The sequence below is a fragment of the Panthera uncia genome, chromosome A2, assembly GCF_023721935.1.
Source record: "Panthera uncia isolate 11264 chromosome A2, Puncia_PCG_1.0, whole genome shotgun sequence".
Lineage (NCBI taxonomy): Eukaryota > Metazoa > Chordata > Mammalia > Carnivora > Felidae > Panthera > Panthera uncia.
In genome coordinates, this window is record NC_064816.1 from 159,673,037 (window position 1) to 159,688,325 (window position 15,289).

At 47.3% G+C, this 15,289-nt stretch overlaps 1 protein-coding gene across 4 annotated transcripts in view; it reads left to right on the top strand.

Annotated features, from left to right (window-relative positions):
- The window catches only part of DPP6 (dipeptidyl peptidase like 6), an 851,682-nt gene that overhangs the window by 503,145 nt on the left and 333,248 nt on the right, over positions 1-15,289 (top strand). For all 4 annotated transcript variants that reach the window (XM_049642150.1, XM_049642146.1, XM_049642148.1 and 1 more), the window contains exon 3: positions 6,640-6,738. In XM_049642150.1, the coding sequence (XP_049498107.1) occupies positions 6,640-6,738 (99 nt within the window). The remainder of the gene's footprint in view (positions 1-6,639; positions 6,739-15,289) is intronic.

Here is a 15,289-nt window from a genome sequence, read left to right on the forward strand (position 1 = left end):
GGCAGAATTTCTCACTATATCTCACATTGCTTTTTGTCTGCATACAGAGAGAGAGAGAGAGAGAGGGAGAGAGGCCTCCGCTGTCTCTTCCCCTTTCCTTACAAGGATTCTGGTCCTGTTGAAATAGAGCCCCATCTTTATGATCTCATCTAACTTTAATGACTCTTTTGGGGCTCTGTCTCCAGGTATAGTCACATTGGGGGTTAAGGCTTCAGCATATGAATGGGAGAGGGGTGCCATTCAGTCCGTAACCAGTACTCATGGATATCGTTAGGGACCATTATTTTGCGTATACAGTCTGACTTCCAGCCCTTAAAGATTCACATCCATCCCACATACAAAGCACGTTCTCTCCACCCTAAGGTCTGCAGAAGTCCCATGCTTACAGCATCAACACAAGTTCCAAAGTCTCATCAGCTCCAAAGTCCCAAATATCATCATCCAAGCCACCTCAACGAGTTACGCTAAGACTCCGGGCGTGATCCATACCGCAACCTGTAGACATGTTCCCTGGTTCAAATTTCATCGTTCTAAGTTGTTGATCATGAAGCATGACTGCATTTCTTCCTTCATTATGATAAGCATCCCAAGGGAGTAGGAGTATCATCTCCAGTAGATAGCCATCGATCGCACTTCTTTGCAAGAGAAGGAAAAGTCTAACTGGAACTGTTGATTCCAGCATCTACTAGTGCCCGACACAGAGCACCCGCTCAGCTAATGTGCTGGCTGCTTGTGTTTTCGTAGTCTTTTCCTTGTCCTAAGCAGCTGTCCACATTGGGTTCGTCAGTAATGAAACAAGCAGCAGGAATTTGCTGTGAAGCAAAAGCTGTATCATTGGAACTTGGGAGGTAATGGCTCAGAGTTTGAAACACGGACGGGATTCCCTCACGTTCTTCCGATGTGTGTGTGAAAGGAAACAACTATTATCATCTTCTATAGAAATAACATGCACGTGTTCACAGTGACTTATTCTAAACACCCAGGGTACTTTGACTCTGTGCTCAGGTTGAGATCTGCCTCCTCCGAGGAGCTGTGTCCGGCCGTCCACAGTCTTTGTCTCCTTGGAGTTTGAAACCCCTACACTCGACACCTGCCACATCACACATCGCCGTGGGCCGTTGTTGTTGTGCTTCTTGTCGTTCTGATGTGGAGGCTACGTTTTTTCAATGAAGGAAATACGTCCATGAGAATGGCTTTGTAAACTTTTCCTTTATTTATGGAATTTTTTTTTAACCTGGAGAACATAGCGTTTTCTCATTAGCATCACCTGCCTGAGATTTTCTGTATTTTATAATTTAATTAGCATCCCGCTTCTGGAATAGGTGTACATAAGCCGGAATCTGTGAATAATGTCAGTGTGCACATTTCCCTGCAAATGTGGTTAATGCAGCTTGGCTAACTCCCCACACATCTTCGGAGAAGCCATGTAACCACTCAGTAGCTCAGGTCTGCCTTCTGTAACTTGGCTTTCCTTCCTCCTCTTTCTTAAAGGATCAAGAGTTAAAACCATCAGTGTCCTCCCCAGACTGCCAAGCATTTTTCGAGTGGTTAGTTATTCCAGTTTCTAACACAAGCAGAAGGAACAAGAGACTCTGACTAATCGCATAGATTTTCTTTGTTCCTAAATTGGGTTTGTCAGCAGCCGACCTCTGCTTGCCGTGATTGAAAACCTCAAGAGGTTATGCTTCCCATTAATCCATTGTAGGGTGGTGGAATTTATTTCTAATTTTAAAAATCTCTAAGGAACATTCCAAAATGTTCTCCGGTAATTGTGCTGCTTAACAACATAACTGTTTAACAAGCACCAGGAAAGAAAAGGGGCCTGAGAAATTTGCATTATATTCTGACCTACATAAAGATAACAGCCTCACTACAGATTATGGCGTGCCTTTGCATGCCAGTGAGCTGACTGGGATGCCGCGTGCTTTGCAAGTGCGACGTGGTCATCTGACTCTAGGGCTAACTGAAATTCATCCCCAAATTGCCTTAGGGGTGAAAGCCAATCCAGAAGAGCCACGGGCCACTCTGTGTATCTCCATTTGTATGTTGACTTCTGGTTTACGATGGCAGATTGAGCACAGAAATCTTTCCCTTTTGGGTTGAAACAAGTAGAGATGAGAGAAAATAAATAAAAACATAGCTGCACTCAAAAACAAGAGTGTTGTATGTACCTGGAGCAGAAAGGTGTCTTCGAAAGAAGGACCAGGCAAAAACCTAAAGTACCAAGTAAGACCAAACTCCTGCCACCCTCAAGGGGCAGAGAATGACGTCCGATCCAACAGGAGGGGTTAGGATATTGGTGTTCATGAGGGGCCAGGGACGGGACAAGTGCATCCTGCCTGAAAACTGGGTTCGTGTTCAGAGGCTCTTGAATCACATCAGCCATGTAGGGCTGCCCAGGTCCAGCCCAAATGGCCACACGGGGCCCAGACAGAGCCTCAAAGTGCCCTGGACATTGACCACAACCACACCACCAAGGGTCTCTGGTGACCCAGGACACTTGCAGGGCAGAAGCTTACTACTGAGAAATACAAGGACCCCCAGAAACTATCCCCTACAAGCAGAACACGAGCTTAACACACACGAGAGCTTAAGTCCAAAGAAATATAAATGAATAGGGCAATCAGAAAATGACATTTTAGGTTTAAAAAAAATTATCAATGTGATAGAGGAGCTTACAACTAGAAGAGTAGATGATCTTGAAAAGGAGCTGTTTAGGAATAATAGAAACTAAAACGTAATTGTTTGAAATTTTAAAAGTCAGTTGCAGGATGAAGCTCTCTAAATAATGCTAAAAACAGTAACAAGGTGGAAAAATCGAATGGAAGAAATCATGCAAATGCCCCCAAAGAAATAAAAATGTGGGAAACACGGAGAAGACACCAGGGAGGTGGTGGTGGGACCCCGCAGCTCTCACACAGTGTCCGCCCACACCCTGGAAGGGAGGGTTAGGTTGAAGGAGAAATAGTATTAAACGAGATCGTCACTACAGCCTTCGTGATAAGGAGAAAGTAATTCTTACACTGATAACGTTATTGGGTGGTAAGCATGATTTTTAAATAAAATCCACAAGTAGACATTTTCTTTCCTTTTTTTCTTGTTATTTGTTTTTTATCTTATTTTTAATGTTTATTTATTTTGAGAGAGAGAGAGAGAGAGAGAGAGAGACAGAGAGGGAGACAGAGAATCCCAAGCAGGCTCCGCATTGTCAGCTCAGAGCCCTGCCAGGGGCTTAATCCCAGGAACCCGGAGATCATGACCTGAGCCCAAGCCAAGAGCCGGATGCTCAACCGACTGAGCCACCCAGCCTCCCCACAAGTGGACATTGTCTCGTGAAATTTCAGATTATCAAATATAATGGGAGACTCTGCCTTCGTCTCTCGATATTTCCGTCACACTGTCTCCTGCACCAACAACAGCACGCACGATTTCCTGAGAATGCCGCGTTCACTGATACCTTCGTGCCCTTGCCCTCCTTCTAGCTCGAAAGTTCTTCTTTTGTGTCTTTATCTGGGCTAGCAGGCGCTTCCCTCGGGGAATTCTCTCCAGAGTTCCTCCCATTTCATTCTCCCTCCTCAAGGCCAGCCCCCCTGCTCTCAGCACTGACGCTCTTGCAACATTGTGGCTCTCTGAGTTCCTTAAAGTCTTCCCTTGTGATTCCTCAGGCCCAGGCTGGTTCCTGGGGCGTGACAGTCATGCATGCTTGTCACCACCTCAAAGGATCTTTGAAATGCATCAAAGTACTACTCAGTGATTTCATTAGATAACAGCCGAATATGTGAACAAGCCATCACGGTCCAGAGAGGCCAGCAGGGAGCATCTTAAGGAGTCAGAACGGATCCCTGACAGACTCCACTGTCCTGGTGTCACCAGAGCAGTTTCATGGCATACATCACGACGCCTTCACCACAAACCGTCCCTAGGTAAAAGCCATGTGTTAAAATACCTTTTAAAAACAAAGCAATAGTGGGGCACCTGGGTGGCTCGGTCAGTTGGGCGTCCGACTTCGGCTCGGGTCGTGATCTTGCGGTTTGTGAATTCGAGCCCCGCGTCGGGCTCTGTGCTGACAGCTCAGAGCCTGGAGCCCGCTTCGGATTCTGTGTCTCCCTCTCTCTCCGCTCCTCCCCTGCTCACGCTCTGTTTCTCTCTCTCTCTCAAAAATAAATACACATTACAAAAATTTAAAAACAAAGCAATAGTTTGTAAAAAAGTGAAACGCATTTTTAGATTAATAGAACAGTGGTTTGTAAAAAGAGGGATTTTTCAGAAAGTGAATTGCCTACCTTTTTCATCTTTCACCCAAAGTTTGTATAAATTGCAGCCTTCTACTCTCTTCTCATGAGATGCGTGGTTACTTCAAAAGGTGAGCTAGAATCATCCTACAATAGCGAAGTTTACTCAGATAAAGTTTAAGCTTTAATAGGACTGTTTGTTTTCTGACTATATGCTTCAGAAATTTCTATGCTTTTTGCTTTATTGTTTTAATCTTTTTTTGAAATATAGTTGACATGTACCATTGTAGAAGTTTAAAGTGTGCAACTTGTTGATTTGATACATTTATATATTGCAATATGATTGCCTTTGAAGAGTTAGCTAATACCTTTGTCAGGTCACAAAATTATCATTTATTTTTTTCAGTGAGAATAATTAAGATCTAATCCCTTAGCAATTTTAATGTTTATAATACAGGATTATTGTCTATATTCCATATACTGGGCATTAGATCTCCAGGACTTATTCATCAACTAGTTGCAAAGATGTTTCTTAATCACTGGACCAAAGTGTAACTTCACTAGATCGATGTCTGGTGTCTTTAAAATGTTCATTTATTGTTTGTTTTTCATACTGAAATGCATTGTACTTGTGTCTTTTTCCAGGGCTGCTTCAGTTGCAGATAGAAAGGTCCTACAGGGGAGAATTGGGTTTAGTTTAACATGTTTTGTTCAGCACCGGGGAGAGCTCCACATACACTCAGGTTTAATGAGAAGGCCACTTTGAAAGGTATCATTCTGTAATTTTCTAAAGACTTTTACACACATTAGTCCTATGTGATATTCAAGAAATCAGTCAATGCACAAAGTAACACATGACTTTTCTGGCAACTTCAGTAATCGATACCATCCAAAGAGGCCAAAAGAAAGAAACCATATAGGAGATGTAATAAAACCTATGCGCTAGATGGGGCACCCGGGTGGCTCAGGTGGTTAAATGTCTGACTCTTGATTTTGGCTTCGGTCATGGTTCATGGGTTTGAGCCCCGCTTCAGGCTCTGCCCTGACAGCACAGAGCCTGCTTGAGATTCTCTCTCTCTCTCTCTCTCTCTCTCTCTCTCTCTCTCTCCCCGCCCCCCTTCCCGCTCGCACACACATGCTCTCTCTCAAAAATAAAATGAATAAACATTTAAATTAAAAAAACAATCTGTGCACTAGAATCCTACAAGAAGCTTCAAGGATTTCATTCAGAGGGTATTTATTCATGTTATGTCCTCTAACAAAAATCCTTGTTGTTTTCCCAACCTGCCACAGATCTGGAAACAGAAAATTAAAAGAGGCAGAGGGCACTGTTGAGGGCATGTTCCGTGACAGCCCACACAGTGGAAGCTGGCTCAACAGGCAGAAGTTGGAAAGAAAGGCAGACATAACAGCCAGACATGAAAATGTAAAACCAACCTGGATCTGGAACCACCTCACATAGGATGCACACACACCAAACACCTTGGTTGGCACTGAGGACAGCCGCACCCACCAGCACAACATAGAACTAATTGATGAGGGCCCTAAGTCTTCAAGAGAAGTGCCCCCAAAAGTTGGCACCTTCTATTCAGGAAGGCAGGAACGGAAGTGCCTAATTCTAGATGGATGACGTACATCGGAAATGGTTAATAATGTTACCAGTATAACAGAAGTGAGAGTGGTTTGGGGTGCTATCCTTGTGGGTTTAATCTGTTGGCTTCGACCTCGGGAAATAGGACAGACATCGCCAGATTTCTACAGTCTCACCCACTGGTGCCATTAACTAAACATCTCCTTTTGGGATGGATATTAGATTAGTACCTTCAAGGCTCATCTCATGAGCTTGCTGCCAAGTGATCGAGATGAAGCAAGGCAGAATCTGGTAGTGTGCACACAGACATTTGAGGTGTGAGCCTGTCTGAACAGGAACTGATTCGCAGCCCAGAGACAGCCAGGGACAAGCGAGGCATGTGGAGAATAAATACCTAAGAGATGTTACCTGCCTTTTCATCCCCAGCACGCAACGTGCTCCCAGTAGTTGGCATTTAATAAAGTTGAGATCCATTCTGGACATTTGTTCCTTCCTCTCTCGACCATTCCCACCTTGTTGTTCATAAATCAGTCTTGAAACGTTTACCTCCGTTGCTAAGAAACATGATCATTTGTGTGTTCAAGTAGAGGGAGAGAAAGGGTGCCATTTTCCTGCATCATGATCTCCTTACCGCAGCTGTTGATACTTTAATTGAAAACAAAAAGCGTGACTGGCCTTCGTTCAGCCTTTATGTTATGTGTCGAAAGTATATGTTTTACCATATGTGCTAGTTCTGAATGGCAACCAGAATGCTTTATGGTCCTCTCTTTCTACCAACAAATAAAAGGCTCAACTATTTGCCATGTTCTTTTCTAGCGGAAGATAATAGTCTGTCTCAGAAGAAGAAGGTCACAGTGGAAGATCTCTTCAGTGATGATTTCAAAATTCATGACCCCGAGGCCAAGTGGATAAGCGGTGAGTCCTGAGCCCTGCGTGTGCACGGGAAGCTCCTCTTCCCTACTTTGGGTTTGGTAGCTAGCCTGTCACGTTCTCTCTCTGGCTGTAGAGGTGGTGTGCAGAGATCTTGCTGTGATAATCATCTTATTATCATTCTAAGAAAATGCGTAGCTGGTAAAATGGGGCTGTGCCTTCGTGAGGAATGGGTCCTCTGCGTCACCTCCCTGAATCATTATTTCTCAGATGGAGATGGGAGGTGTTGCTAAGCAACAGGAACAGGCAGAGACACAGCTGCTCGTTCCTCCTTCTCCGTGTTCTTTATTCCCTGTTGTACGGCCCCTGCTTTCACTCCCCACTGGATAGAGGGGCCGAAGGGAACTCCAAGGATTCTTCCCGAGTGCCACCAATGAACTGTGGAGCCTGGTGCACATCTGCAGCTAAATTCATTCTCCTCTGGAACGTCAGTCTGGATGTAATCTACATGTCTTGCTTGGGGAGAGTTTTAAAACAACAAAACAGAATTGGAGGCAAACGGCAGTACGTTCGTGATGCAGTTTTTGGTCCAGGACACAATCCATTTCATCTAGTTGGGGCTGAGTTAATTTTAGAGCTCAGTCATGGGCGGAAAGGTGGGAATGACCTGCACCATCCGCTGCGGGCTTTCTTCCCTCCCCTGAAGCAGTCCAGTCCGTGCCCCTCTCCCGTTATCTCCGCAGATGTTTTCACTGACGGAGCCTCCACGGGATGTGCTTGAAAATTAATCCTCAGATCAAAGAGCTTTTCTAGTGGAACGCTCGAGGTCTCGTTCAAATCTGGCTTTTATAATAAACGAGGCCCAGGGAGGTTAAGTGGGTTTTTTTTTTTTTGAGGTCACAGAGCTCGCTGTTGCCACAGATGTATTTGGAGGCCTGTCTCCTGACTTCCCATTTAGTGCCTTTCCCACCACTGTCTTGTTGAGTGACACCGTGTTATTGTGCTCTCTTGCTGTCACACTGCCTCTCAGATGCTTCTCATGCTTCGCAAACTCTCAAAAATCAACTAGCAACAACTCTTGGCCATTAGTCTCCTACTAGAGCTATAGCTTTTCTTCTGTCGTCAACTGTGACCTTAGTATTCGTGTCTGATCCTCAGATTGGCTTATTTAAAATGGAGAGAAGTAGATGCATCCCAGAGGGAATGTATTTTCTACAGAGGAACTGGGGAGAAATGACAGCAGTGTGCTGGGAATAGCAGGTGTGTGTGGGGGGGGGTGGTGACCACAGAAATCCCAAACATGGACAGAGCCAGGGTCTTTTTGTTTGATGAAGGAAGTAATTTTGTCTTTGGTTCTGAGGGAGATCTAGCACCTGGTTTCAGTCTGTGTTTGCCCGTGGCATAGGCAGGTGGAAAGTAACACGCTCCGTGCCCAATCTTGGGAATGAAAGGTGCTTACTCTTTTCTTAATGAGTGTAAAGCCATATTCGAGAAGCAGAACAAACAATGAGTGACCAGTGGTGATTCCGACACAAAATGCACAGAGAAGGCATGTCACAGATGGTGAGGAAACTTAGTCTTCAAGAATGGCTAGGAGTTAACTAACTATAGAAAGCAGAGAATAGACTCCGTAATGTCAGTCTAGAATGTGCTAAACCTTGAATGGGAAAACCAAAGATTAGCTGAGAGACAGTCTCCATGGGTCATGAAGAAAAGCAACTGGAGAGAAAGGAAGGGAGAAAGGAAGGGAGGGAGAGAGGCAGAACAGTTGGGAGAGAGGCAGAATCTAGGGATAAAACAAGTTGGAGATGAGGAACACAGAACCAGAGTTATGGGGCTCAGAGCAGGTCAGAGGGAGCCCTGAAAAGACTCCGTGAAGTCCTAAAATAATATACCTATATCTGTTTGTTAGGGTGCCCATAGTTGCCGACTTGTCCTCACTCAGCTTTCTGTAAGCAAAACAATGAAAATAAAAAATAAATAAGCAGAGATCTGGGCCACAAGAGCAGGTGAGTTTCTGCTGGAACTGTGTTGGTCGTAAGGAGTTTGTATCTCATGAGCGAATTCACACTGCAGATGAGTGGAGCTCTTCCAGAGGTGTGCTGGCTCTCTGGCCGGAGGAAACAAGCCAACATTTCCTTATCCACAAAGTTGGGCGTTAATACAAGCAACTGAGAAGTGGCCTCATGCCCAGCAGAAAATGCCCCGCCTGCCTATTTGGCAGGTTAATTCTATTCATGAAGACCACCTACAGTTCTAAACAAGCATGGCTTTGGTGTCCAGGAGCTTTCTTAGGAGTACTCTTCCTTTATAAATGTGCACGTTGAGCTTGAGGTTTTGCTGCATAGTAAGCAGGTGGTCCGGTCTCCCCAAAGACCAGGCACCATCCAGAGTGTAAGGGAACATGATTGTTCTTCCCTGCACGTGACTCTTAGCTGTCCCCCCTACACTATTCTTTCATTCATTTCTCCTCCTGATCACTCCCTTTCTTCCTGTTCCCTAAAATTCAGTAGCTTAAAATGAATGAAGTAGCTTTTCAGTGATTGAGTCTTTTTAATTGATTCTTCACAAGTACCATAAATAATTCATTCTTTTGTAAAAATTTTTTTAATGTTTATTTATTTTTGAGAGAGAGACAGAGTGTGAGTGGGGGAGGGGCAGAGAGAGAGGGGGTGGGGCACAGAATCTAAAGCAGGCTCCAGGCTTCAAGCTGTCAGCACAGAGCCTGACACAGGGCTCGAACCCACAAACCACAAGACCATGACCCGAGCCCAAGTTGGACACTTAACCGACTGAGCCAACCAGGTGCCCCTCATTTTGTTAATATCACAAGTTTAAATATTGAGATCCAGGAAAGATTATGACATTCACAGGATTATTGAATGATGTGGAGCTGGGTGAGCTCTAGAAATTATCAGAGCACTGCTTCATTCAGTTAGTGTTTACTGAGTGCCTGTTGTGCAGCAGGCAAAGTTCCGGGTCCAGGGAACTGTTTCTTACTGGTAGACTTGGGAGTTGCCCCTGTCACGACCACTGTCTATCCCCACCATCACAACCACGGTCTCCTTCATCTCCTCTTCCTTTCTCCTCTGTCTGCTCCTCTTCTCTAATTCATCATCGTCACCAACATCATCGTCACATATCACATCATCATCATCACCATCATCTTCATCATCATCATCACTGTCACCACCATCATCATCACATCATATCACATCATCGCTAGTTCAGGCCCCTGCTAGATCAGGCCCCTGCTTACTTCCCGCTCACTGTCTTCAGTTTTTCTTCACCCCTTGGTGTCTCCCCAGCTCTCCCTACTCGGGGCTGACTTGAGTTTTCTTTTGATTGCTTCCAGAGTCCTTGTCCTTCCTTCCATCGGCCGCCCCTTCTGCCCAGCACGCCCCCTCTTCTCTGGGTCCCAGCTCTCCCACCACCGCCCTGCAAGCGGTCGTTTTCTTTTAGAGCTGCCCTCCTCCTTACTCCACAAGCAGTCTTTTTCTGTCCTGCCTTAGCCTTCTGCATTTAGGCTCTGCTGTGTCCTGGACTTGGCCGACCTTTTGCACGTGCGTGGAATTACGTATTCGACATCTGTCTTTCCCTGTGTCTGTCAGCTCCACGGGGGTAGGACTCACCCCCTTTTATTCCCACAGCACCCCCACACCTCGCACAGGCCCTGCTGTGGCGCCACCCTGTGGCTCTTCTTCAACACGCCCTCGTCTGCTAAAGAACCTGGTTTGAAAGATGAGGAAACACAGTGGGCGTGTGTTTCACGTGGAAGGTTGGAAGGCTTTTCTGAGGAAGTGGTTTCAGGCAGAGGCCTGGATGCGAGAGTCACCCAGATACGCTCTCTGCGGGGAGGGCGTCCCGGGCAGCACGGAACAGCGCCTGCCTGGGAGAGCCGCGAACGAGGTCAGGCCAGAAGAGAAGGGCAGTAGAGTACGAAACAGCAGAGCAGAACGTGGGGCCAGAGTCTGCGGGCGCCTGGTGGGGGGGGGGGCAAATAAGATGGGGTAAAATTTAGAAAAATGGGGGCATCAGCTTTGAGCTGTCAGAACTAAAGGTTTTAGAATAGTCAGATGACAGGGTGAAATCCAGGTTAGGCTTAGGGGTCGTATCAACTATTTTCATTATATACGTATTATGTATTTCTTGTAGCAAATTAGAAAACAGGGTTGGACACAACTTCAGAAGATGCTAAAACTCACCTGTAACTCTACCGGCTAGAAATAGCCACTAGTGTATTTTATACTCACCCTCGAAGGTAACGTAATATGTGGGATGATACTAAGTGTACTAAGTGGGGGAAAGTTTATAACAGATCTTAAACATATTTCCGTGCAGTAGATACGTATTTCTGTTGTCATCTGAATGTCTGCATAGGGTCCCGTGACATCAACATGCCTCAACTTGGCCCACCTGCACATGCTGGAAGGTTAGATTGTGAGCGGAGGGGAAACGGTAGGTATAAACAGCCTTCACAAAGGACAAATGGTGGGACGTTCAGCTGAGTAGGAACGGAGGGATGGGAGGAAGGACAGCCAGGTATGACTCGGAGGTTTTAAGCCTGGTTAACCGGAAAGGCGGTCCCACTGGCAAGGAGTTGGTTTCTGTGGTTAGATGATGAGTTCAGAGTAGAAGTTGACGAAAGGTAACTAAGTGGAAATGCTCTTTACATATGGAGGACCAGGCATGAAGCTAGGTGAGAGTTTCCCCACTAGCTTGGAGAAATGTGGAGGTGTACATTGCTGAGGGCTGTCAAGTCTCCTGGTGCTGTGGCTTTTGGGGGGGGGGGGGGCGGGCAGGGACCAGGGCAGGTGAAGAAAGGAGGAGACCCCAGTGACGCGACATCGAGGAAGACCGAGAAAGCGCGTTAGGAGAGCCAGCCTACCTGCCTGCCGTGGCAGCAGGTGCAGAATGCATCCGTGGGAAATTACCCACGGTGGCCACACGCTCCCTTCTGCTGGCAGGTGTCCTCCTACCAATCCTGTTCCAGACTGATGCCAGGAAGAGCGTGTAATATTTGGATACAAACAGCTTTTGCACTTGGAAACAACGGCAACGGGCTTCTCTGTGTCCGCGGCATCGTCCCCCTGCACAAATAGCGCGAGGCCACACGAACTCTCGAGAAGCCCGTTTGCCTCTTGTGAGGGCGGTCTGGACGGAACCTTGCAAAAGGTCTGGTGAGCTCATGCCCTGTGCTCTGAGCTAGCCACGGCCACCTGCAGCCTGCAGGGAACCTGCCGCTCTCTGCCACTGGCTTCAGGACACAGGCACGCCCGGGGCTGATGGGCAGAAGCTCCAGGCGGGCCTGGTTCGCTCCAGGCGGGAGCCTTCTCGGCTTCCTCTTCCTCCGCGTGGCCGTTCAGCTGTAGCTGGAACGTGGTGAAAGGCCACGGTGGCTGGTTCCAGAATCTCTGTGTTTACTCTCATTTCCATTAATCCAGCCACTTGTGAGCAGAGAGCCCTCTGTGTCTCTCGGATGCAATACTGGAGAGACTGTAAAATTGGAGAAAATTGCTTCTTTTGAATGAAGGAAAATATCAGCTGGCTGGTTGATACCAGAAAAGTATATGTTTTAGAAGGTGAAATTGGAGACAGCACAGGGCTCAAAGAAACTGGATTCCCATATTTCCTTTTTCCTCTTCTCTTTTGTTATTCTGAAAACACAGATGGGTTTTTTTTTTTATATTAAAGCTCGTGGGGTGAGATAGAGGGGGAATTCAAGTATAAAATGGTTTGAGTATTTCTGCTGCTTTTTGAAAAGCCACGTCTTCCAGACAAGACCGTAGAGTCTTAGAGCTGTAGGGAGTGGAAGTTCCCGAGAGGTCATTTGCTACAGCCGATACCAATTGGCCAGCAGTCGCTCCAGGGAAATGCCCAGAAAGGACACACTGCCGAGACTAAAAGTGTTCTTCAGCGTCTCAGTGAGTAGGTAAAGATAATAACAGTCATCAGTTGAAGTCATTACATAAAATAAGAAAGAGACGAGAAGTAATTAGAGTGCACGTGTGTGTAAACCACCAATTTTCTCTCTTTTGTAGTGGTTTCTAAGATTCCACTTTTCCTGAGGAGAAGACAACTCCGGTTGTCTCGTATGGAGAGGCCAGTGATGCCTCAGACTCTTTGAAAGCAGTAAAACCCGTCCACACCATTGCTCCCGTCAGCTGAGACTGAGGCTGTTGGAGTAGCCACCTGCCTTCATTGTTCCATGCCTTTTTTTTTTTTTTTTTTTGAGACAGAGAGAGACAGGGCATGAGTGGGGGAGGAGCTGAGAGAGAGGGCGACACAGAATCCCAAGCAGGCTCCAGGCTCCGAGCCGTCAGCACAGAGCCTGACACGGGGCTCGAACCCACGAACCGCAAGATCGTGACCTGAGCCCAGGTCGGACGCCCAACCGACTGAGCCACCCAGGCGCCCCTGTTCCATGCCACTCTTAATGCATCTTCGACATTTGCAGTATCTGAGCTAAAACTATTACCTGCCTAAGGTCCTTCAAACGTGTCCTGTGGGATTTGCTCGGGGGAAACCGTGGAAAGACTGTAGCATTGAGTGCCGATGCCACTAGAAGCGACAGTAGCAACAGTAACAGAAATAGTAACAGTAGCGAATTAAATACCTCGGTTACTTCCTTTTAAACTTCTCTGGAACCCGAGGAGGTAGGAGTTTTTATCTTTACTTTAGAAATGAGGAAACACCGACTCAGAGAAACGAAATCGCTTTGCCAAGGTGACCGAGGAGGCAGCAGAAAGTCCGGGATGTTCTGCCTCACCGTGCCTCGCTGCTTTCCTCACCTGCTGGCTTCTCTGCCTCCTTGCCGGCCCTCTGCTCTGTCCCAGCGCGTCCTTGCCCTGTCGGGGACCCGGGTGGCTCAGTCCCTCATCTCTGTTCTTCTCTGCATTTAAAAACACGTGTGCTTCTCTGCTTCAGAAACCCTCCCGCGTCTTTTATGACTTGATCCCGAACAGGCTCTGTCTGGATTTTCCCAAGCAGAATTGGTTGCTCGGGCTGTGAGAGAACTCTCTACCACTTTGATCGCAGCACCCGCTGGAGCCTCGTCTTAGGGTCCCCAGCCTCGGGGGACACAGCCTCTTGGCAGCATCGGGAGGAGCGATTTTCTGAGGCCGAGGTGCCCCCCCACCCACGCTTCCCTTCCAGAGGGACTCACACAACTTAGAGCCGGGCACACCGCTCGGGGCTGCTGCCTGCAGGGGCCCCACTGCCCCCATCACTTAATTCTCGATTGGGGCGTCGCATCTCTGCGGGCTCAGCCGGGCCACCGCTGCTCCAGCAGGGAGAGACCCACTCTGAACCCCGTAAGCTCTTCACCTCTGACAGGTGCCCCTCGCCTCCCTGGGAAGCTTAAACGCCCTCCGCCTGTGTGCAGTGAGGTGCAGACCTGACCGGGGTGAAGTCCGCTCCAACTCTGTGTGTTTGCATCACAAGAGGACGGGGCTTTTTCCCCTTGGATCTAGGAAATATATATGTATACGCATGTACGTACACACACACACACACACACACACACGCACACACGTGTGCATCTACCGTGTTCTCCTGAGAGGGGCATCTCGAGTGAGATGTAGATGTAATTGTGGCTCCTCGGTGAGGTTGACAGACGTGTTCCAGGATGTGATATGGTTGCTTCAGGGCCCCTAGGCTTTTAAGGACTTTTCCCGAGGATTCTTCACAGCCCCTCTTTTCCTACACGTGCAGAGGAGTGATCTGGCTCGAGGCCAAGGCGTTACTTCGGCAGATCTCCTTCCGAGGCTGGGGCGGCGCTCTGCCCGACGATGCCGTCCAGGAGACGTAGGAACCCTCTCACCCCGGCCGCCCACAGACCAGGACTCACAAGTCTGGTTTTCTTTCACTTCCCATCAGACCAAGAGAGCCTGTGAAGTTACCTGAGTCTCAGTCTACGGAGCCCAAGGGGGGAGATTCCTCTGCGTGCTGGAATGGTCTTTTTAAAGCAAATCGGGAAGTTCCCTTAATGAGAGACTCCCCATCCGTGAACGCGGTGACCCTCACACAAGCCCTGACGTTACCGTTTGGTGTTTCAATTACTTTATCCCACAAAGTCCTTAACCATGTCAGCCTACTAGAGGCTAATGAATTATCATTGACGTCTTTCCAAACATTGATCACCTTCTTAATTAATAAAAAGTGAATCAGTTGCTCTCTTGCATAATTGAGTATAATCCCCTGTGACCCATCCATCCCATCCACAGCCCGTCTAATCGTGACTTCAGGTGTTTGTTTTCTTCGCCCTTGACGGAAGCTTCTTGGGGCCGTCAGTGCTCGATAGTGACTTCCATTTCTCTCGTGGATCAGAGTCTGGCTTGTGACAGAGTCTCCATAAATATTAATCAGTGCAACAACGGACCCAGTGATGGAGCAAGCTGAGTATTCTGGAGAAGCTCCTAGACTAGCAGGCTTTCTGGTTGGTGGGAAAATAACCAGGCTTCTTTGTTGTAACTCTTGGCGTTTTGAGGAATCACACCTCCATCTACAATGATAATACCTATCTGATTCTGGTTTCCTCCTTCATTGGCGAGAATGCTGGGGACGGCTTCTGACACCATTCACCCAGTCCCATCTT